This window comes from Salvelinus fontinalis, chromosome 31, assembly GCF_029448725.1.
Source record: "Salvelinus fontinalis isolate EN_2023a chromosome 31, ASM2944872v1, whole genome shotgun sequence".
Lineage (NCBI taxonomy): Eukaryota > Metazoa > Chordata > Actinopteri > Salmoniformes > Salmonidae > Salvelinus > Salvelinus fontinalis.
The window spans coordinates 43,075,942-43,099,990 of record NC_074695.1 but is presented as its reverse complement, the minus strand read 5'-3'; the positions used below and the strand labels follow the sequence as shown (position 1 = coordinate 43,099,990).

Here is a 24,049-nt window from a genome sequence, read left to right as displayed (position 1 = left end):
TCTGTATCCATCCCTCCGTTTCTGAACTACTTTCATGTTCACGTCCCTTTTTCTCTCTCTCCTCCCTCTATTGTCTCTGGCCAACCGAGGCCCGAGGGGAGTGATTGACAAGCAGGTAGGGTGGGAGAATTGGAACGCTTTGATAGGAGGAGATGCAAATCAAGGCTGGCGGACTGTCAGGTGGCTAAAATATCTGTCAGTAGAGCTCCACCCTGTGGCTATGTTCGTGTATTGCACCACTCCTGCCTAGTCTCGTCAGACTTCTAGTCCAGACTCTTTTAACTCATTGGCTGTGGGTAATGGGAACACACTCACACACTTCTGCACACACACACACGCACAAATTGTTTTCAAACTGTAATAACCAGTCTATTCCCAGAAAAAAAAGCTGAAGTCATAGCATTGCGTCATGTTGGACCTGTGTATGCGCTAACTCACAGATATGAAAGAGAATGGTTAATCAACTATGGGGGGGACGTATATTCCCCTGCGAAATGGATAAACAGATGTTAGAAACAGCCGATTCCCCACATAAAGGCAGTCAGCGTAACACTGAACTTAGTGTCGCATCCTGGAAAACCCTGCCTGCCTCAAGACGCTTGGTCTGACGTCAGAAAACCTTGTCCCAATCACAAAGACTCGTTTTACATTGCTACGGTGTGCCCTAATGAATTGGTCCCGTGGCTGTGTTGGGAGGAGAGCTCCAAGGCCAGCTGTTCCCGTCTCATTATGGGGGGAGGATCAAAAGGACACCAGCGGAGGGGAAAAAATAATCACTCAGTTTGACATACAGAGAGCATAGAGCATGATGTGGCAGGACCAGCTAATGACGAGAGGGCCGAACCACCAATTATTCGCTATAGCCGTCAATGTGGATAAGTTTCTAATTGCGTGGCCCCGGCGTCCATTTTAATTGCCTTGCGTGAACTTGAGCATCCACAAATCTTTTTATATAAGCGCTATGATGGGGGAGGTGATCTAATATGGCCTACAAATTAATTATACTCATAACCAATTATTTCCGTAATCCCCGGGCGTTATGCAACCATTTATAGACTTGCCCCGTAACTCATCACACTTAACATGAACAACAAACAGCTGCACACGGTGCTGCAATGTGGTACATATACAAACCTTAACACGCATCTTAACACACACGGCAGCGGGGTCACCGAGGTCAACACTCATTTATTGATCTAGGTGGAAAATAGATTGGCCCGATGGACCGTTGACAACATTGTGGGAGAGAGAGAGAGTGCGAGTCCGTGTAAAGCTCGGGTCACCACCAACACACAAACGTACACAATAATAACAGTCCAAGATATGGCACAGAGCGACAATGGAGAACTGGGATCTGGGACAGTACTGTATAGTACTTTGGCACAAGAGAAGTACCGTGGTGGTGGTGGGTTAGTCTATGTCACATATATCATTCCATATACTGTATAGCTGCATTATATATATTGTGGTAACCCAGGAGGTCTACCCCGGGGGATGGTAATAGAGGGGAGGTACGTGAGGCGACGTTGGCTCCCTCTGCTGGGAATACGGGAGCTGGGCACCCCGACACGGACAGCTAAGTGGAGGTAATTAGAGGAAAGTGCCAACCAGCCGTGGAGGCTAAATAAAAGGAGCACGATGGCACACGAAGGGAGAGAGACGGACACCAGTTAAGAGAGAGAAGGAAGACCGAGCAAAACCTAAGTTATTTCTCTTCTATCTTAGTAAAGTTGTTTTTGCGGACTAAAGCCTCCCTGTCTCTGTGTCAATCTCTGCACGTGTAACAGTATAACTTCCGTCCCACTCCTCGCCCCTTCCTGGGCTCGAACCAGGGACCCTCTGCGCACATCAACAACTGACACCCTCGAAGCATCGTTACCCATCGCTCCACAAAAGCCGCGGCCCTTGCAGAGCAAGGGGAACAACTACTTCAAGGTCTCAGAGCGAGTGACGTCACCGATTGAAACGCTATTAGTGCGCACCACCGCTAACGAGCTAGCCATTTCACATCGGTTACACACGCTCAACCCAACACCTCCACGGTTTACCACAGTATATATATATAATACTGACACAGCCAGTTCCAATGAAATATATATATTTTGTATTATTCAAGTAGGAGGGGAAGGGGACAGTAAATGGCTCATGGTGGCCAGGAGCAATATCTAGTGATGAGGGCGGGGGCAGTGCTTACACGGTGTACATGCAGAGTGTGTAAATACTGTATCTATGTCTCTAGGGCAGTGTCTGTTAGCGGAATAGTGTCTATGGTATCGTATAAGGGAAGACTGAAGACAGGTAGATGTTCATTGGTTCAAAGGCAGTGAGGGTCTCCGGTAGAGGCTGCGTCTTTGGTACATCAGAGATACTGGTGATACGCCAAGACTTCACAGAGGGGTGCAAATTATCTATACAGTTTCTTTCATCAACAGTAAATAGACTGGGTGTAATACAAGGTGTATGTCACATATACATAAGTACGTGAGGACTTCACAGGGTTTTAATTGGGGGGGAGGAAGATAAAAGCCTAATGATAGCTACAGTAGAGTACCACCTTTGGGCAGTAAAAGTGACATTTATATGTGTATTTCATGTAGGGGATAGGCTAGTGATAATTTACGGCCGATATTAGGCGTTAGTTGGAGTATTTGGGGGAATTTGTTGGGGCTATATTCGGGGCTACAGTTGGGGTATTTTGGGGGCATTTGTTGGGGCTATATTCGGGGTATTTTGGGGGCATTTGTTGGGGCTATATTCGGGGCTACAGACGGGGTATTTTGGGGGCATTTGTTGGGGCTATATTCGGGGCTACAGTTGGGGTATTTGGGGGGTATTTGTTGGGGCTAATTTCGGGGCTACAGACGGGGTATTTTGGGGGCATTTGTTGGGGCTAATTTCAGGGCTACAGTTAGGGTATTTGTGGCTATAGCTGCCGGATGGGAGGCAGGTGAAGAGTATCCAACGCGCGATGGTAGAGCTCTCTCAGTGCTCTCAACAACTGCAGCCGACAGAACATCTGATTGAAGAGGTGAGGCAACGGCTCCTTTAGAGAAGGGAAGAGAGGGGGGCAGAGAGAAGGAGAGAGAGACAGATTGAGGTTAAACGTTATGGACTGAACTACGTGGGAACTTTAATCAGTTTAAATCCAAATCAGCTGTGCTGTCTGCCAGTCCGCCATGTTTTCAGGCCTGGTATGGATGACCAGAGGCTGTTAACACATGGATCTCCATGTGTCAAACAATAGGGGGCAACACACATGCAAACATTTATTTAATTCTACATACTGCGAGACACATGCTCTAACAGTGCACTGTCCACTAACTTTAACCTAATTTAACTACCAGACAGACAGACAGACAGACATAGCGGTAAAAGTATTGATTGCTCACCCCAAGGATGTGGACTCTGTTGTAATAGGAGCTAAAATCCTTACTGAGAGACACCAGGAACTTGCAGATCTGGGAGACACATTGCACACACATTAAACATACATTGTATGAGCATTCATTCACCTATATCAACTTGGGCAGGGACGATACCAGTATCGCGATACTCGTTAGTATGGTAGCAAGGAAACAAAACACGAAGCGGACTAAACTTCTTTAGGAAAATTAGCGCTAATGTTGGAAACAAACATCATGTTGTCATCCGGAGTCCCATTTATTTATTTTCCAGTCTATAGCACACAATATGTTACATACTGCAGGTTTATAAAGGACCAAAGAGCTGCTTCGTGTTTTCATTTTTGCTATCAACTGATATTTCAATACACTACAAATATATCCTTTTAAAACCTCACCTGTTCAGTCTTCAGGTTGACTCTGGCCCCTCCTCCATCACACTCCAACGCCTGTCCTGATTGGTCGAGAAGCTCAGAGAATGGAATGAGGTAATTGAACAGAAGAAGCCACTCCCCCTGTGAAAAGGAAAGACAGACACCATGACTGTGTAGAACAGTCTCTAGAAGACCTAAGTAAAAATTAAACACTGATATTCACAAAGCGTCTCGGAGTAGAAGTGCTGATCTAGGATCAGGTATCCCCCGTCCATCTAGTTATGACCTAAAAGGTCAAACTGATCCTTTTTAAAAATATATATTTTTTGACCCCCAATTTCATGGTATCCAATTGGTAGTTACAGTCTTGTCTCATCGCTGCTACTCCCGTACGGACTCGGGAGACTCGGGAGAGGCGAAGGTTGGGAGCCATGCGTCCTCCGAAACACAACCCAACCAAGCCGCACCAATGTGTCAGAGGAAACATCGTGCACCTGGCGACCGTGTCAGCGTGCACTACCCCCGGCCCGCCACAGGAGTCGCTAGTGCACAATGGGACAAGGACATCCCTGCCGGCCAAACCCGACCCTAACCCGGACAATTGTACGCACCCCCATGGGTCTTCCGGTCTCGGCCGGCTGCGACAAAGCCTGGACTCGAACCCAGAATCTCTAGTGGCACAGCTAGCACTGCGATGCAGTGCCTAAGACCACTGCACCACTCGGGACGTCCCAGGTCAAACTGATCCTTGATCAGAACACCTACTGTGGGCCTACCTCTTCTTTTAGAGCTGAGAAGTCCAACTGGGAGCCCTCTGGGATTTCAGGGTAAAGTCCTGTGGGAAGCAAATACATGGGAACTGAACATGCACCATGACAATAAACACATAGTACAATGAAAGTTGCTTATATTGGTTGGTGTGGACTAGTACTCATATACAACATGGTAGTTTGTGGTCCTGTGTGGCTCAGTCGGTAGAGCATGGCGCTTGCAACGTCACGGGTTGTGGGTTCGATTCCCGCTGGGGCCACCCACACAAAATGTATGGACACATGAGTCACCTTGGATAAAAGCTTCTGCTAAATGATATGGTTCATGGCGTCGTGGCTGATCAACATACTGGTTATACGATGTACCGGCAGGATAGAACAGCCGCGGTCTATGTATTTTTGTAAAAAAACAGCTGGTGCACGATATCTAAGGAAGGCTCGAGCTATTGCTCGCCTGGAGTAGAGTATTACCTACCAAGAGAGTTTTCATCTATATTCTTTGTAGCTGTTTACATACCACCACAGTCAGAGGCTGGCACTAAGACAGCGTTGAATGAGCTGTATTCCACCATAAGCAAAAAGAAAACGTTCACCCAGAGGCGGCACTCCTAGTAGCCGGGAGACTTTAATGCAGGGAAACTTAAATCAGTTTTACCAAATTTCTATCAGCATGTTAACTTCTTGACGCTAGGGTTCAGATTTTTTATTTTTTTAAAATAAATAAATAATGTTCCCAAGGTAAACTGACTATTTCTCAGGTCCAGATCGTAGAATATGCATATAATTTACAGATTAGGATAGAAAACAATCCAAAGTTTCCAAAACTGTCAAAATATTGTCTGTGAGTATAACAAAACTGATTTTGCAGGCGAAAACCTGATGAAATCTAACCCGGAAGTGATTTTTTATTTTTTAAAATCTGTGTTTCATTTCCCGTCTTTCTTCCATTTAAAGGGGTATCAACCAGATTCCTTTTCCAATGGCTTCCTCAGGCTGTGACCAGGCTTTATACATAGTTTCAGGCTTTTATTTTGAAAAATGAGCGAGATTTTTCAATACTAGTCAGATGTCCTTTGATTAGTTCCTGCGCGTGAGAGGGGTAGCTCTCCATTTTCTTTCTCTCTTTTATTGAATAGGTTACGGTCCGGTTGAAATATTATCGATTATGTATGTTAAAAACAACCTGAGGATTGATTATAAAAAACATTTGACATGTTTCTACGAACATTACGGATACTTTTTGGAATTTTCGTCGAACGGAACGAGGCTGTGGTTTTCTGAACATAACGCGCAACCCAAATGGCGTGTTTTTGTTATAAAAGTAATATTTATCGAACAAAAATAACATTTATTGTGTAACTGGGAGTCTCGTGAGTGCAAACATCCGAAGATGATCAAAGGTAAGTGATTCATTTTATTGCTTTTCTGACTTTCGTGACCATGCTAAATTGGGGCTAGCTGTTCTAGCATTGATTGATACACTCACAAAAGCTTGGATTGCTTTCGCTGTAAAGCATATTTTCAAAATCTGAGACAATAGGTGGATTAACAACAAGCTAAGCTGTGTTTTGGTATATTTCACTTGTGATTGCATTATTATAAATATTTTTAGTAATATTTGGCGCCCTGCAATTCAGTGGTTGTTTAGGAAAATGATCCCGCTAAAGGGATCAGAGAGGTTAAATGTGCAACCATAGGGAAAAGAACTCTGGACCACCTATACTCCACACACAGAGATGCATACAAAGCTCTCCCTCGCCCTCCATTTGGCAAATCTGACCATAATTCCATCTTCCTGATTCCTGCTTACAAGCAAAAATTAAAGCAGGAAGCACCAGTGACTAGATCAATAAAAAAGTGGTCAGATGAAACAGATGCTAAGCTACAGGACTGTTTTGCTAGCACAGAATGGAATATGTTCCGAGATTCCTCCAATGGCAATGAGGAGTACACCACATCTGCCACTGGCTTCATCAATAAGTGCACCGATGACGTCGTCCCCACAGTGACCGTACGTACATACCCCAACCAGAAACCATGGATTACAGGCAGCATCCGCACTGAGCTAAAGGCTAGAGTTGCCACTTTCAAGGAGCGGGACTCTAACCTGGAAGCTTATAAGAAATCCTGCTATGCCGTCCGAAGAACCATCAAACAGGCAAAGCATCAATACAGGACTAAGATCGAGTCGTACTACACTGGCTCTGACGCTCGTCGGATGTGGCAGGGCCTGCAAACCATTACAGACTACAAAGGAAAGCACAACCGAGAGCTCACCAGTGACACAAGCCTACCGGACAAGCTGAACTACTTCTATGCTCGCTTCGAGGCAAATAACACTGAAACATGCATGAGAGCACCAGCTGTACCGGAAGACTGTGTGATCACCCTCTCCGCAGCCGATGTGAGTAAGACCTTTAGACAGGTCAACATTCACAAGGCTGCAGGGCCAGGCAGATTACCAGGACGTGTACTGCGAGCATACGCAGACCAACTGGCAAGTGTCTTCACTGACATTTTCAACCTCTCCCTGTCCAAGTCTGTAATACCAACATGTTTTAAGCAGACCACCATAGTGACTGTGCCCAAGAATACTAAGGTAACCTGCCTAAATGACTACCAACTCGTAGCACTCACGTCTGTAGCCATGAAGTGCTTTGAAAGGCTGGTCATGGCTCACATCAACACCATCATCCGAGAAACGCTAGACCCACTCCAATTAACATACCGTCGCAACAGATCCACAGATGATGCAAACTCTATTGCACTCCACACTGCCCTTTCCCACTTGGACAAAAGGAACACCTATGTGAGAATGCTATTCATTGACTAAAGCTCAGCGTTCAACACCACAGTGCCCTCAAAGCTCATCACAAAGCTAAGGACCCTGGGACTAAACATCTCCCTCTGCAACTGGATCCTGGACTTCCTGACGGGCCGCCCCCAGGTTGTAAGGGTAGGTAACAACACATCACACCATCATTAAATTTGCAGACGACACAACAGTGGTAGGCCTGATCACCGACAACAACGTGACAGCCTATAGGGAGGTCAGAGACCTGGCCATGTGGTGCCAGGACAACAACCTCTCTCTCTCTCTCTCTCTCTCAATGTGAGCAAGACAAAGGAGCTGATTGTGGACTACAGGAAAAAGAGAACTGAGCAAGCCCCTATTCTCATCAACGGGGCTGCAGTGGAGCAGGTTGAGAGCTTCAGGTTCCTTGGTGTCCACATCACCAACAAATAAACATGGTCCAAGCACACCAAGACAGTCATGACAAGGGCACAACAAAACCTATTCCCCATCAGGAGCTTGAAAATATTTGTCATGGGTCCTCAGATCCTCAAAAGGTTCTACAGCTGCACCATCGAGAGCATCCTGACTGGTTGCGTCACTGCCTGGTATGGCAACTGCTCGGCCTCTGACCAAAAGAGCATTGTGCACAAAGGCGGAGGTAGCGGTCCTGCTGCTGGGTTGTTGCCCTCCTACGGCCTCCTCCACGTCTCCTGATGTACTGGCCTGTCTCCTGGTAGCGCCTCCATGCTCTGGACACTACGCTGACAGAAACAGCAAACCTTTTTGCCACAGCTCGCATTGATGTGCCATCCTGGATGAACTGCACTACCTGAGCCACTTGTGTGGGTTGTAGACTCCGTCTCATGCTACCACTAGAGTGAGAGCACCGCCAGCATTCAAAAGTGACCAAAACATCAGCCAGGAAGCATAGGAACTGAGAAGTGGTCTGTGGTCACCACCTGCAGAATCACTCCTTTTTTGGGGGTGTCTTGCTAATTGCCTATAATTTCCACCTTTTGTCTATTCCATTTGCACAACAGCATGTGAAATTTATTGTCAATCAGTGTTGCTTCCTAAGTGGACAGTTTGATTTCACAGAAGTGTGATTGACTTGGAGTTACATTGTGTTGTTTAAGTGTTCCCTTTATTTTTTTGAGCAGTGTATATTGGTAGTGTATGTTCAACTGTGTGGTTCAGTTGGGTGTGGAAGTGTTAGATTGTGGTTGGACTAGAAATATAGAGTACTGTGAGTCACTTCGGATAAGCCAGTCACATCTACCATATCACCATCATGTTGCCTTGCGTGTCTCACCCTTCTCCATGCCTCGCTCGTAACTGTCAAAGAGGGTGTGGAGCCGAGCACAGTTGTACATGACAAAGACTCCGCCTCTGGGGCCTTTGGTGGACACACTGCCTTCCCTCTGCACATCCAGGGTGACCTGTGTGTTAAAACAGGTGTCAGTCTGCCAGTCAGCTCTGACTCAACACAACACCAGCCAGGCACAAACCCCCTGGAGAGCAAGGTAGGCCAGCACGCTACCAGTTCACACACACACACACATGATTATCGGTGTGCACAACTGTGCACACACACACACATTGCCCACTTAACCCGGAAGCCAGCCGCACCAATGTGTCAGAGGAAACACAGTACACCTAGGGACCGTGTCAGCATGCACAACGCCCGGCTCGCCACAGGAGTCGCTAGTGCACAATGGGACAAGGACATCCCTGTCGGCCAAGCCCGACCCGAACCCGGACAATTGTGCGCCACCCCATGGGTCTCCCGGAAGCGCCCGGCTGCAACAGAGCCAGGACTCGAACCCAGAATCTCTAGTGGCACAGCTAAGACTCACCGGGCTCATATGGACCGTTGAGAGTAGCTCAAACCTCACAGTGGCTGAGGTCATGACCTTGATGATGTCATCCCAACTCTGGCCTGGAAAATGATTTGGAGTATTAAGGAAAGAAATCACATACCCTATTCAGTCGTGGAAAAAGTACTCAAATGCTCTACTTGAGTGAAAGTAAAGATACCTTAATAGAAAATAATCCAGTAAAATAGTACTTGAGTAAAAATCTAAACGTATTTGGTTATAAATATACTTATCAAAAGTAAAGTAAAAAAGTATAAGTATCAAAAGTAAATGTATTCATTCATTCAAATTTCTTATATTATGCAAACCAGACGGCACCATTTTCTTGTTTTTTATTTATTTACGGATAGTCAGGAGCCCACTCCAGCCCTCAGACATTAATTTACAAACAAAGCATTTATGTTTAGTGAGTCCACCAGATCAGAGGCAGTAGGGATGACCAGGAGTGAATTGGACCATTTTCCTGTCAAAATGTAACGACTACTTTTGGGTGTCAGGGAAAATGTATGGAGTAAAAAGTACATTATTTTCTTTAGGAATGTAGTGAAGCAAAAGTAAAATTAGAAATAGTAAAGATACCCCCCAAAACGACTTAAGTAGCACACTAAAGTATTTTTACTTAAGTACTTTTCACCACTGCCTAATCATACAAATCAGTGCCTCTCATACACATTAAAAAGTACACACGCGTTACAAAATGCACTTCAGACAAATTGAGCACACTCACCTTTGACTTGTTCGCCGTACTTCATCTCTGAGGCCTCCTTCATCTGCACTCTTCTCAGTCTATAGGACAGGGCGAACAAAGACCCCATGAGACAGACACACATACAGAGGCTCGAGGAGATCTGTAGAGACTACATTTGAGATCTGAGAAGACTACCTTCGAGCAGACGGTGGAGCACAGTGATATACTTAGGTGCTGGGACTAAAGAGTGATATACTTAGGTGCTGCGACTAAAGAGTGATATACTTAGGTGCTGCGACTAAAGAGTGATATACTTAGGTGCTGCGACTAAAGAGTGATATACTTAGGTGCTGGGACTAAAGAGTGATATACTTAGGTGCTGGGACTAAAGAGTGATATACTTAGGTGCTGGGACTAAAGAGTGATATACTTAGGTGCTGGGACTAAAGAGTGATATACTTAGGTGCTGCGACTAAAGAGTGATATACTTAGGTGCTGGGACTAAAGAGTGATATACTTAGGTGCTGGGACTAAAGAGTGATATACTTAGGTGCTGGGACTAAAGAGTGATATACTTAGGTGCTGGGACTAAAGAGTGATATACTTAGGTGCTGGGACTAAAGAGTGATATACTTAGGTGCTGGGACTAAAGAGTGATATACTTAGGTGCTGGGACTAAAGAGTGATATACTTAGGTGCTGCGACTAAAGAGTGATATACTTAGGTGCTGCGACTAAAGAGTGATATACTTAGGCGCTGCGACTAAAGAGTGATATACTTAGGCGCTGGGACTAAAGAGTGATATACTTAGGCGCTGGGACTAAAGAGTGATATACTTAGGCGCTGGGACTAAAGAGTGATATACTTAGGCGCTGGGACTAAAGAGTGATATACTTAGGCGCTGGGACTAAAGAGTGATATACTTAGGCGCTGGGACTAAAGAGTGATATACTTAGGCGCTGGGACTAAAGAGTGATATACTTAGGCGCTGGGACTAAAGAGTGATATACTTAGGCGCTGGGACTAAAGAGTGATATACTTAGGTGCTGGGACTAAAGAGTGATATACTTAGGTGCTGGGACTAAAGAGTGATATACTTAGGTGCTGGGACTAAAGAGAAATCAAATGAATAAAACTAGATGTAGTTCTTACTGGAGATACTGGGCCGCACTGAGGTGACTTCCAGGAGTCTTCACTGGTCCACAAACTAGATGCCTCTGAGAAACAGAAAGAGGGAAAACTGCTTCACTCATAATGTATCTGGTTGCAGCCAGGATAGGTTGAGAGACTGTTTTGTGGATGCATAAAGCAATATTGTCAATCATTTGACATTTTAGTAATTTAGCAGACGCTCTTATCCAGAGCAACTTACAATTAGTGCATATCTTAAGATAGCTAGGTGAGACAACAACCCATCACAATCGTTTTAACTACATTTTCCCTCAATAAAGTATTTAAAATCAGCAAAGTCAGTGCCATTTTCTTTCATTTTGGAGTTGTTTAAAGCTGCTTTATGCAGAAATCGCGCCCTCATTTCCTGGTTGCTAAAATTCTAATAGCTCGCCTAATTTCAGTTAATGTGACAAAACAATCAACTATAGTGTAGAGAACCATTGTAACATCTAAAACGCTGTGAGATCTATTTTTATAACGCTAAATATTGTTTGAAGCTGGTGTACAAAACCGAAAGTAAAAGACGCAAAAACTAAACTTAAAAGAACTGGCAGCATAAAAATAGCGCACAGAAAGCAGATCTACTGCTTCTTACACATGCTTTCAATGAGAATGACAGATCTATAACACACATTTCTACGTGAATTTGGTCGGGTCGCCCAATAAGTTACATATTTTAGCTTTAAAGATACTCTTCAAAGAGGTCGGGTTTCAGACGTTTTCCCCCCTGACTTTAGGGGGAAGCTTGTTCCACCATTGGGGTGCCAGGACAAAGAAGATCTTCGACTGGGCTGAGTGGGAGCTGCCCTCAGATAGGGGTGGGAGGGCCAAGAGACCAGAGGTGGCAGATCGGAGTGCTCGTGTTGGGGGTGTAGGGTTTGAGCATAGCCTGAAGGTATGGAGGGGCAGTTCCCCTTGCTGCTCCGTAGGCAAGCACCATGGTCTTGTAGTGGATGTGAGCTTTGACTGGAAGCCAGTGGAGTGTGCGGAGGAGCGGGGTGACATGGAAGTCCTTAGGAAGGCTGAACACCAGGCGGGCTGCGGCATTCTGGATAAGTTACATGGGTTCGATGCAGAGCATGTGAGCGGAGTTGAGCGCTCCATGTCCTTTCCAACTGCTCCGTTAAAAACCGCTCCGCACTCACAACAACAACAAAAACTTCCGCTCCAAATTCACTCCATTCATTAAAATCACAATTTTACCAACACCCATCTATTTTTGTGACTACCTGGACCTACCATTTGGTTTTGAAGTATTGAAACCAAACCATATGGATTTGAATGAAAAGTATTTGAATAAACATGAAAAGCTGAATGTAAGAAGCACACATAATTTCAAATAGGATACACGTCATATTAAACAGCACTTTAAATAGGTCAGGAGCCCGACAAGGGAGCCTAAGAAGGAATTATTTAGGCTCTATGATTTCAAGGCTATAGCCTACAAATAAATACACCGTGAAGCATTTGCGAGTGTGACAATAGGCCGGTAGGGACATAAAGCGCTCACCATTTAAACAACATTTTGTTGTATTAAATCATTATAGTCTATAAATTGCGCATATAGGCTGTGATTTACTTAGAATTAAATACAAATTAAATGAGAAATTACTTATTAGTGCGTTTGAATTCATTTTTAGAATACATTTTTAGAAACATGAGTTTGGCCAGTCTGTGGTTTCATGTGATGGTGCCTGGAGAGCAGGCCAGCAGCGGAGAATATCCTCTCCACACTTGTAGAGCCACTGGGGATGATAAACACTCTTTTGGCCATTCTTGCCTGGCTGGGCAGAGATGCAGATGTGTTTTTTTATTACTTTTTCTATAGGTAGGCCTAAAGGTTTTTAGGCAAAATAACCCAATCAAAATGGAAAGCTCCTTGAATGTGGGAACATGCCAGGCCTAACGGGCCCAAAATCAATTATGGCCTATGGTATAGATAATAGAACAATAAATGTGCTAAACGTTAAGAGATCTGATGTTTAGTTTAGAAATACGTTGCTATAATGACACACTTAGTTATCTACCCAGCTCGTTCCTTTCTTTTAGCATGTGCACATAGTAAGTGCACTATCATGCTTTCGGGATACGTGTCTTTTCAGATTCCACAATGATTATTTAGTTGTGGACTCTACACCACCGCACTCCCTCTCTTTCTCTTGGTCCTCATCTTTATAAGTCACCTTGACTTTGCACCTGTGTATTTTATCAGTTTCTTTATGGAAATATTTAGCGAACTCCATGACATTAAGGGGTTATAGCAGCACGCAAGTAGACTACAAATGCATGCTGGACCGGGCATGCCCTGAGCTCATGAAGTGAGCGCTACTGGAGCAAAATTGGAGATGGCGAGAAGGCTGATGCTCCAGCCTTTGAGAATCTCGCTCCAGTCAAATTGGGCACGCTCCGCTCCAGCTCTGCTCATATACTCTGGTTTGATGGCACAAGCGGGGAGCCCAGCCAACAGAGAGTTGCAGTTGTCTTGACGGGAGATGTCAAATGCCTGGATTAGGACCTGCCCCACTTCCTGTGTGAGGAAAGGTCGTACTCTACGAATGTTGTAGAGCATGAACCTGCAGGAGCGAGTCACTGCGTTGATGTTTGCAGAGAACGACAGGGAGTTTATCCAGGGTCACGCCAAGGTTCTTTGCACTCTGGAAGGGGAACACCTTGGAGTTGTCAAACACGTTCTGTCGAAGTTGAGCTTGAGGTGGTGGGCCGACATCCAAGCTGAGATGTCTGCCAAGCACGCAGAGATGCATGTCTCCAGCTGGGTGTTAGAAGGGGGGGGGTGGAGTATATGAGTGTCATCTGCATAGCAATGACAGGAGAGACCATGTGAGGATGACAGAGCTTGGCGTAAAGAGAAAAGAGGAGGGGGCCTAGAACCGAGACCTGGGCGACACCAGCAGTGAGAGCAAATCATGCAGACACAGATCCTCTCCACGCCACCTGGTGAGAGCGACTTGCCAGGTGGGATGCAATCCAGGAGTGTGCAGAGCCTGAGACGGCCAACCCTGAGAGGGTGGCAAGGAGGATCTATTGGTTCACGGTGTCGAAGGCAACGGATCGATCTAGGAGGATACGAACAGAGGAGAGAGAGTCAGCTTTGGCAGAGCAGACACAGAGGAGAGCGGTCTCAGTTGAGCGAGTGGCCTTAAAGAAGAACTAGTTAAGGGTCAAGAAGATCGTTCTGAGAGAGATAACAAGAGAGTTGGTCAGAGACCGAACAATCAAGTGTTTTGGGAAGAAAAGAAAGAAGGGATACCGCTCTGTTGTTTTCGACGTCAGAGGGGTCGAGTGTTGGCTTCTTGAGGGGAGCGACTCTGGCCATCTTAAAGTCAGATGGGGAAACAGTCAGGGATGAGTTCATGAAGGAAGTGAGAAATGGGAGAAGGTCTCCAGAGATGGTCTGGAGGAGGGACGAGGGGATGGGGTCAAGCGGGCAGGTTGTCGGGTGGCCGGACATCACTAGTGGCAGGAAGAGAGAAGGGAGAAAGAGGTCAAGGCGTAGCGTAGTTCTGTGTGAGTGGGACCAGTGGGCTCAGTAGGCTGAGTGAATGAGGAGCGGATGTCGCCAACCTTCTTTTCAAAGTGGTTGATAAAGTCGCCCACAGAGAGGGAGGGAAGTGGAGGATTGAGGAGGGAGGAGAACGTGGAGAATAGTTTCCCAGGGTTGGAGGCAGGAGCTTGACATTTAGAGTGATAGAAACTTGGTAGGCATCGGCTGATCCTCAAGAGTAAACACTTGGTACTTGGATCAGTCGTCAGACAAATGTATTGGTGCACCCAGTGGAGAAAGTAGATTTCATTTCTTCCCAGTACAGGACATCCTATGCATACACGTGCTTGCATGGGAGTAACAGTAACGACAAGTCATTTAGCTGTAAAAATGTATTACCTTTTCATCTGATTGTCAAACAATTCACTTGAAAAAGTAGGCTAGCTGCGCACATTCGTCCGGCATAATTCCAGCATCAAAAACAGTGCGCTGTGCACCCGCCATTTGACGAATGGAAAGAGACGTCTCTAAAAACACCAAAAAGTGTCATGTCATTCTGTGATTGTCATTTGGGACACAATTCACAGCCTGAATTGTTTGATGTGTCCACTGTTGTCCGAGCGGGTCTCAGTCTCGGCAGCCAGTCATCTCTGCCATGGCAAAATGTTTGTGTTCATCTCCAACCACAATGCATTTTGAAGCGCATACCACCCATTTTCAAGACTATTCGCTAATTTCTCATGCGGCTGACAGGCGGTAATGATAAATGATTGTGAAATAGCCTAGTTTTCTTTCCATCTTTGTTTTAATTATTGTGATAGTCTCATATTTTACCGGTAAGCTGTTTTGGCAGTATTTATTTTGCCGGTACTCTGTACCGGACCACATCGGCTTACTTTCACCCCTGGGTGCACCTCTATTGGTTAGTATGGTGAACAGTGGAGGCTGCTGAGGGGAGGACGGCTTATAAAAATGGCTGGAACAGAACAAATGGATATGCATCAAACACATAGAAACCATGTGTTTGATGTATTTGATACCATTCCATTGATTCCCCTCCAGATATTGCCACGAGCCCGTTGAAGGTGCCACCAACCTGCTGTGATGGTGAAGTACAGATCACCATTATGTGTTAGTTAATGTGTCGTTCTGTCAAACAAACCTGTGTCACTGTTGCACCGCTGGCTCTCCATAGCATCGCTATCTGCTGCTGACGGAACTCATCCTGACAGGAAGTGACATGTACTGCGGTTTCTGTGGATACCTAGGTCAATAAGAGATGTGAAAACCTAACATGAGACGTTATAGTAGTCCACGGCCATAGATATAGTATTACTATAGTAGTACACGGCCATAGATATAGTATTACTATAGTAGCCCACGGCCATAGATATAGTATTACTATAGTAGTACACGGCCATAGATATAGTATTACTATAGTAGTACACGGCTATAGATATAGTATTACTATAGTAGTACACGGGTAAAGCTTGATGTTTAAAGCGTTGGGGATTAGAAATCTTGACTCACTGTGCAGTCTGTAGTAGCCCTGTCCAGTTGGGCCAGATGAGACACACTGTCTCTATGCACTGAGGATAAATCACATGAATTATGTTAGACAGTCCTTAAGTCAAATCTATAATGGACTGTTAAGCTATGGAGGTTTTATTTACCTCGGCTACATTACAGTAATTTTCATATCTAAAGGCGTCATATTATAGACTTAGTTCCATATGAGATAATTCCATTGTATTGACCATGCAACGACTTCCGCCGAAGTTGGTCCCTCTCCTTGTTCGGGCGGCGTTCGGCGGTCGACGTCACCGGTTTTCTAGCCGCCACCGATCCACTTTTCATTTTCCATTTGTTTTGTCTTCATTGTACACACCTGGTTTCCATCCCCATAATTATATGTTCCTTGTTTAACCCTCTGGTTCCCCCATGGTTTTGTGCGTGTTTGTTCGTTGTAAGTTGGTCTGTATTTTGTGAGCTTGATTATTTTCCTTCTTTGAATATTTGTTGTTTTGAGTAAAGTTACGTGAATTACTCATCTCTGTGTCCTGCGCCTGACTCCGTCTTACCTGCTACACCTAGACGCCTTACAGACCAATTTGACCCAAACCTTCTGTCTTTGCCAATGAATGTGTTAATCTCAGGTTAACACATTTACAACCAATCCCCAGGTCCTAACCTAGGTCAAAGATCCTTCATGTCTCACCTGTACAGGTACCAAGGCTGGGGTCATACCCTGGCAGCTGCTCCTCCTGAAACACCCTCTTCAAGTTCACCCTGAGCGTCCACTCCTTCTCTCCCTCCATCTTCTTTCCTTCACTCTCTCTCCTTCCTCCATCTGTCTCCTCTATTTCTTTGTATGGGGAATTCTGTAAAGCCTCCAACATCTTCTCCTCCCGCTCGTCATTGGTCCAGCTGACCGGCACTGACGGCCAATCGACGCCAAGTATTCGGAGGAAGACGATGATGTTGCTATCTTCAGGCAGCACAGGGCAGCAGGACACAGTAAACCTGAGAAAAACAGGGAAGTTACCAACACTGGTATATGATATGGTGAGAATGCAAAACCCTCTATACTCAGTATAACACATATTTAACCAAGCCGGCACATACTGCATGAACATACACAACGTGGATACATACAATGTACTGGACAGTGACATAATGCCAGATGAGTTATCGAACCATGTCCTAACTCACCCCTGTCTCCTCAGTAGCGCCCCTAAATGGTCAGTCAGCAGCACGGTGCGTAGTTGCCCCAGCGTGAGTGTGTCGGGGGAGGGTAAATTGGGTTTGGGGTGAAGGGCTGGGCAGTTGAGCACCACACCCCCCTGTCTCTGGCTAGGAGGCTTCAGGTACGCCGACACTCCACTCAGGACCTTCTGAAAGGCAGCAATCCGGTCGACCCGCACCCTCAGCCCCTCTCCCATGACCTCCCCACCAGCCACAGGGAGAACCCCACACCCTTTCAGAGACAGCACTCTACCCATCACTACTGGGGGAACCTAGACACAAACACATCACACTTACATACTGTCCATGGATTGCAGACAGTTCTTCTCAAATTCTAAGACATATACACTATCAATCACACAGTCAAAAACAATATTGCAGTAGTAGTAGCCTTCTGCCTTCAGTGGGATAGACCTAATTTGCCTACTGCATGAGTCTGTTCGTGTTCCCCTGCTCAGACGTTGCTGACACATGCCAGATCTTACAATGCCTGGATAGGTAATTTAGTATCAGCTAACCACATCATATGATATAGCAATCTGGTGCCCGACGGCACAGTCGATGACGTCGGGCACGCATGCAACGTCTGAGCAGGGTACGCAACCATGCAACTACTTTGGTCACGATCCCCTCTCAAACCATGCATCAACCAATGGTTGAGTTCCACATCATCGACTGACAGATTGCTATAACATATGATGTGGTTTTCTGATACATAAAATACCTATCCAGATCTGGCATGCGTCAGCAACGGGTTTCCACTAGTTACCACAGCCACAAAGCCAAAATTGTGTATATCATAAAAATGTATGAAAACTAAAATGTACTTTTAGATCTTAATTTAAAGTTAGGCATAACATTAGCAGTGTGGTTAGGTTGAAAATCACACTTTAAGAAGAGAAATTGTACAAATAGGCGGGATTTATCACTGTGTCTGACCTCGCAACGCCTTGGCGATGCCATGCTAACATCGTCTCGCGAGATGATAGACCCCATGTAAAAACACGGTGCCACATTTTGTTGTGAGTGACCCACATTAGATTTGCCAGTCATGGGTTAATAATTTTTGCCGCAGGGTTTAAATGTTATGTCGATGAGGACAATGTCAACGGTCTCAAATATGAAAATGTATTAATTCCATTTGGTTCACAATCATAAAGTGGATGTTGAAGATAGGTCGGGGTAAAATAATTAGCCTCCACATCTCTCAAGACTCTTCAACCTGTCAAAAAGAAAAGCGTGTGCTGTCAACTGTGCGTGTGTCTGTCTGTCAACCCATGCGTTATAACCAGTGCACCCAACTGCAAACAATTCAAAGGAAAAATATAATGGGGTTCAAATGAATTAAATAATAATATTAAGAAGCTATCTATCTAGCACACCGACCTGTCCGTCTGCATAAAGCGTATTCAGCACCGTAGTGGGTGACAAGAAGTCCCTGTTTTGGAGATTCTTAGAGCTGCTTTCTTTAAACCAAAGCTTCTCCGGCTCACTCGAGATTCTGTCCCCGCTACCCTGACCGGCATCGGGAACATTTTCAGGCTCTCCCCGTAGTGCAGAGCCCAGAGCTTGGACGGTACGGGTGATCCGAAACGGTGTCTCGTCAATGTTCTCCATCACTAACTCACAACCTAATCATCACTTCAACTGAGCTAAACGGTATAGTAATCATTTGTGTTTATGACAGCTAACTTTTCAAATAGACAAAAATGTGTTCCTCGGCTCTAGTCGATCGATCTCGTATTGGCTGTGAATGACTGCATGATAACCACAATGCGGAACTGTAGAGTGCAAATGTTGTTTCCCTAAGTCCCGTTTCCTTGTGAAGCAGGGCAAAAGCGCGAGTTTACGGCGCCATATTGTGTGTGGCAATGTTGGCTGTTTAGCACAGTCTATGAAATTCATAGTAAATTAACTTTCATCAACAATGTTGGTAATTTAATGGTGATTCTGCAACTACGGGCACATCTATGTCCTCGCAGGGATTTATTTAATTTAAATTATTATAATTTGTTATTCTTTATTTGTTAAGTTCACACTACAATCACCCCATACTTTTTTCACACCTCTCTATCAAGTATTTCAGCTACATATCAGATAAATTTTATACCTCAAGTTCACTGTTTTGCCCTTGTCCCTGACCCAGACTTTTGCGCTTCTACTATATTTTTCTATGAGAAAACATTATATAATGTGTAATTAATTATTAATGTTATCTACTAGAGAAAGATTAAATTAAATCTATATCAATATGTATTGTGAGTATACTCTTTATATTGTTTTTAAACAAAATATACCTGCCTTTAGGTAATGGTGTCATTTCCACAACTGAGGACAAATTCCTCATTAATAAAGTTTTTTCAAGAGAATTTTAATTTAGTTACCATGGAAACATATTGTGACAGTGTATCACATGGCTGGTCATCTCTTCTGCCTCTGATCAAGAGGACTCACTAAACACAAGCTTTGTTTGTAAATTATGTCTGAGTGTTGGAACGTAACCCTGGCTAACCGTACATTTAAAAAACTGGAAAATGGTGCCATCTGGTTTGCTTCATATAAGGAATTTGAAATTATTTATACTTTACTTTTGATACTTAAGTATATTTTAGAAATTACAGACATATAGAAGCAAAATAAAAAATTATCCTTTACGATACCAGGAATATCTGCAAAAAGACAGGGAGAAATACTGGAAATAAAAAGAGAAGGGAGAAGTGAAATCTATCTCTGAGCTTACAAAGCAGAACAAAGAAACAAGAGAAGGCAATGGAAATGCAACCAACGGAAAAGAAGACAGACTTTAAAGAGAACAGTTGCAATGGAGACCTACCTATCAGGCAACACCTCACCTCAGTCACCAGATGACTTGCAGCCAGAATATGAGGCCAACATACCTGCCCCTAATTTACCTGACACTGATGCAAGCCCTGATACCCCTTCCTCATTGTCTGCAACATAAATGAGTAGTCGAATACTTGCTGGAAGGAATAATGTTGTAAGAAGTCGCTCAAAAACATACAAAGATCTTTACATGGCAAATGTCAAACTGAGAAAGCTGAGAAATGCAAGAAAAGGTATGATCGACTGATGAAGAAACTGGTGAGACAAGATTCCACAAAGCCTTAACAGCAAATGAAGGAAACTCCAAAGAACTTGAGAAGGATTTTACTGTGTCAATATGCCATCATTGCAGAGGTAAAGCAAAAGTATCAACACATTTACCAGTGCCAAGGACAAACAAGTGGCTTCAAAAATGCTCAGTGGCAACATTCTGAGAAAGTATGGCCTGGTCAATGCCACAAACAGAAAATTTAGTTTTTCACCAAAAGCAATGAGGACAAATGAAAACAGGCCATCAAGTCTTCAATACTCCAGGAAAAATCAGTGTAATGGAATTAGCACTGCCACAGAAGAGAAAACCCCTAGATTCTATGAACGTGATGACAATAGAAGAGCAACAACATGGAAAAATGACAAAATAACGAGGAACAAGAAGGAAAAGCAGAAGTGCTTCTTGAATGGCACAATTCAGAACCTTTATCAGAAGTTTAAGAGGGAATATTCAGATATTCACATTTCCTACTATGAATTCTGCAAAATGTGTCCTTTTTGGGTTGTCAAGCCAGCAGTCCAGGATAGGGACACATGCCTCTGCAAAACCCACGCCAACCTCCAGTACATGGTGGACAAACTACAGCATCACAAAGTGATCAGCTGCAGCAAACATTGAGAACCTTATTGAGTCTTTGTGGTGTGAGAACCTGAAGAAAGAGTGCATGTACAGAGAGTGCTTCCTTTGCCAAGCAAAAGAGCTTAAAACATCTGACTTTGATGCAGACATGGTGGTTTGAGTGGAAAAACAAAGCTGGAGAGAAGAAAAACAAAGAGGGAAACATGGAGAAGTTCACTGTACATTTGACAGTAAAAGAAAAGGTAGGTGGCACACTGCAGATTGTACTGGAGGACATCTCCAAAGGATTGAAAGAGAAGTATGTGAAACATGTGTACAACATTCAACACCAATACTCCAAACTGAAATAATTAAAAGAGAATCTGGGGAAAGAGGATATCATTGTGCATATTGACTTTGCAGAGAACTACCTCAAATCAAAGTTATTTGTCATGTGCGCCGAATACAACAGGTGTAGACCTTACAGTGAAATGCTTACTTACAAGCCCTTAACCAACAGTGCAGTTTTTAAAAAAATAGATAAGTAAAGACACATAAGTAACTAAAGTGGTGGGACACAATGCATAGTCCGGGTAGCCATTTGATTAGCTGTTCAGGAGTCTGGCTTGGGGGTAAAAGCTGTTGAGAAGCCTTTTGGTCCTAGACTTGGCGCTCTGGTACCGCTTGCCATGCGGTAGCAGCGAGAACAGTCTATGACTGGGGTAGCTGGAATCTTTGACAATTTTTAGGGCCTTCCTCTGACACGCCTGGTATTGAGGTCCTGGATGGCAGGCAGCTTGGCCCCAGTGATGGGCCGTACGCACTACCCTCTGTAGAACCTTGCGGTCGGAGGCTGAGCAGTTGCCGTACCAGGCAGTGATGCAACCAGTCAGGATGCTCTCGATGTTGCAGCTGTAGAACCTTTTAAGGATCTGGGGACCCATGCTAAATCTTTTCAGTTTCCTGAAGGGGAATAGGCTTTGTCGTGCCCTCTTCACGACTGTCTTGGTGTGTTTGAACTATTCTAGTTTGTTGGTGATGTGGACACCAAGGAACTTGAAGCTCTCAACCTGCTCCACTGCAGCCCCATCGATGAGAATGGGGGCGTGCTCGGTCCTCCTTTTCCTGTAGTCCACAATCCTCTCCTTTGTCTTCATTATGTTGAGGGATAGGTTGTTATTCTGGCACCACCCGGCCAGGTCTCTGACCTCCTCCCTATCCGCTGTCTCATTGTTGTCAGTGATCAGGCGACACTGTTGTGTCGTCTGCAAACTTAATGATAGTGTTGGAGTTGTGCCTGGCCATGCAGTCGTGGGTGAACAGAGAGTACAGGACGGGACTGAGCACGCACCCCTGAGGGGCTCCAGTGTTGAGGATCAGCGTGGCAGATGTGTTGTTACCTACCCTTACCACCTGGGGGCGGCCCGTCAGGAAGTCCAGGATCCAGTTGCAGAGGGAGGTGTGTAGTCCCAGGGTCCTTAGCTTATTGATGAGCTTTGAGGGCACTGTGGTGTTGAACGCTGAGATATAGTCAATGAATAGCATTTTGTCCAGATGGGAAAAGGCAGTGTGGAGTGCAATAGAGATTGCATCATCTGTGGATCTGTTTGAGCGGTATGCAAATTGGAGTGAGTCTAGGGTTTCTGGAATAATGGTGTTAATGTGAACCATGACCAGCCTTTCAAAGCACTTCATGGCTACGGACGTGAGTGCTACGGGTCTGTATTCATTTAGGCAGGTTACCTTAGTATTCTTGGGCACAGGGACTATGGTGGTCTGCTTGAAACATGTTGGTAGTACAGACTCAATCAGAGACATGTTTAAAATGTCAGTGAAGACACCTGCCAGTTGGTCAGCACATGCCCAGAGCACCCGTCCTTGTAATCCGTCTGGCCCAGCGGCCTTGTGAATGTTGACCTGTTTAAAGGTCTTACACACATCGGCTACGGAGAGAGTGATCCCACAGTCGTCCAGAACAGCTGATGCTCTCATGCATGCCTCAGTATTGCTTGCCTCAAAGCGAGCATATAAGTGATTTAGCTCATCTGGTAGGCTCATGTAACTGGGCAGCTCGCGGCTGTTCTTCCCTTTGTAGTCTGTAATTGTTTGCAGGCCCTGCCACATCTGACGAGCGTCGGAGCCGATGTAGTACAATTAAATCTTAGTCCTGTATTGGCGCTTTGCCTGTTTGATGGTTCGTCTGAGGGAGTAGCGGGATTTCTTATAAGCGTCCGGATTAGAGTCCCTCTCCTTGAAAGCGGCAGCTTTACCCTTTAGCTCAGTGCGGATGTTGCCTGTAATCCATGGTTTCTGGTTGGGGTATGTATGTACAGACACTGTGGAGACGACGTCATCGATGCACTTATTGATGAAGCCAGTGACTGATGTGGTGTACTCCTCAATGCCATCGGAGGACTTCCAGAACATATTCCAGTCTGTGCTATCAAAACAGTCCTGTAGCTTAGCATCTGCGTCATCTGACCACTTCTTTATTGACTGAGTCACTGGTGCTTCCTGCTTTAGTTTTTTCTTGTAAGCAGGAATCAGGAAGATGGAATTATGGTCAGATTTGCCAAATGGGCGGTGAGGGAGAGCTTTGTATGCATCTCTGTGTGTGGTGTAAAGGTGGTCTAGAGTTTTTTTCCCCTCTGGTTGCACATTTAACATGCTGATAGAAATTAGGTAAGACTGATTTCAGTTTTCTTGCATTAAAGTCCCCGGCCACTAGGAGAGCCGCCTCTGGGTAGGCGTTTTCCTGTTTGCTTATTTCCTTATACAGCTGACTGAGTGCGGTCTTAGTGCCATCATCCATCTGTGGTGGTAAATAAATAGCTACAAAAAATATAGATGAAAACTCTCTTGGCAAATAGTGTAGTCTACAGCTTATCATGAGATACTCTACTCTATTATTTCTCTACTCTATACTATATTTTGTGCACCAGCTGTTGTTTACATATATACACATGCACCCCCGCCCCCCCCCCCCAGTCTTACTGGAGTGTGCTGCTCTATCTATAAGCAAACAGTGCAGCGTATATCCCGCCAGCTG

At 44.9% G+C, this 24,049-nt stretch overlaps 1 protein-coding gene across 1 annotated transcript; it reads right to left on the bottom strand.

Annotated features, from left to right (window-relative positions):
* Nucleotides 1–1,168: 1,168 nt before the first annotated feature.
* dalrd3 (DALR anticodon binding domain containing 3) lies at nucleotides 1,169–19,122 on the bottom strand. The gene is made up of 13 exons (XM_055892790.1): nucleotides 18,714–19,122; nucleotides 17,295–17,599; nucleotides 16,801–17,105; nucleotides 16,113–16,171; nucleotides 15,745–15,846; nucleotides 11,060–11,124; nucleotides 9,947–10,005; nucleotides 9,199–9,281; nucleotides 8,655–8,781; nucleotides 4,552–4,610; nucleotides 3,800–3,916; nucleotides 3,390–3,458; nucleotides 1,169–3,043 (listed from the first exon to the last, which is right to left on the bottom strand). The coding sequence occupies exons 1-13, from the start codon at nucleotides 18,942–18,944 to the stop codon at nucleotides 2,924–2,926; spliced, it is 1,701 nt and encodes a 566-aa protein (XP_055748765.1). The 5' UTR covers nucleotides 18,945–19,122; the 3' UTR covers nucleotides 1,169–2,923.
* Nucleotides 19,123–24,049: the final 4,927 nt, after the last annotated feature.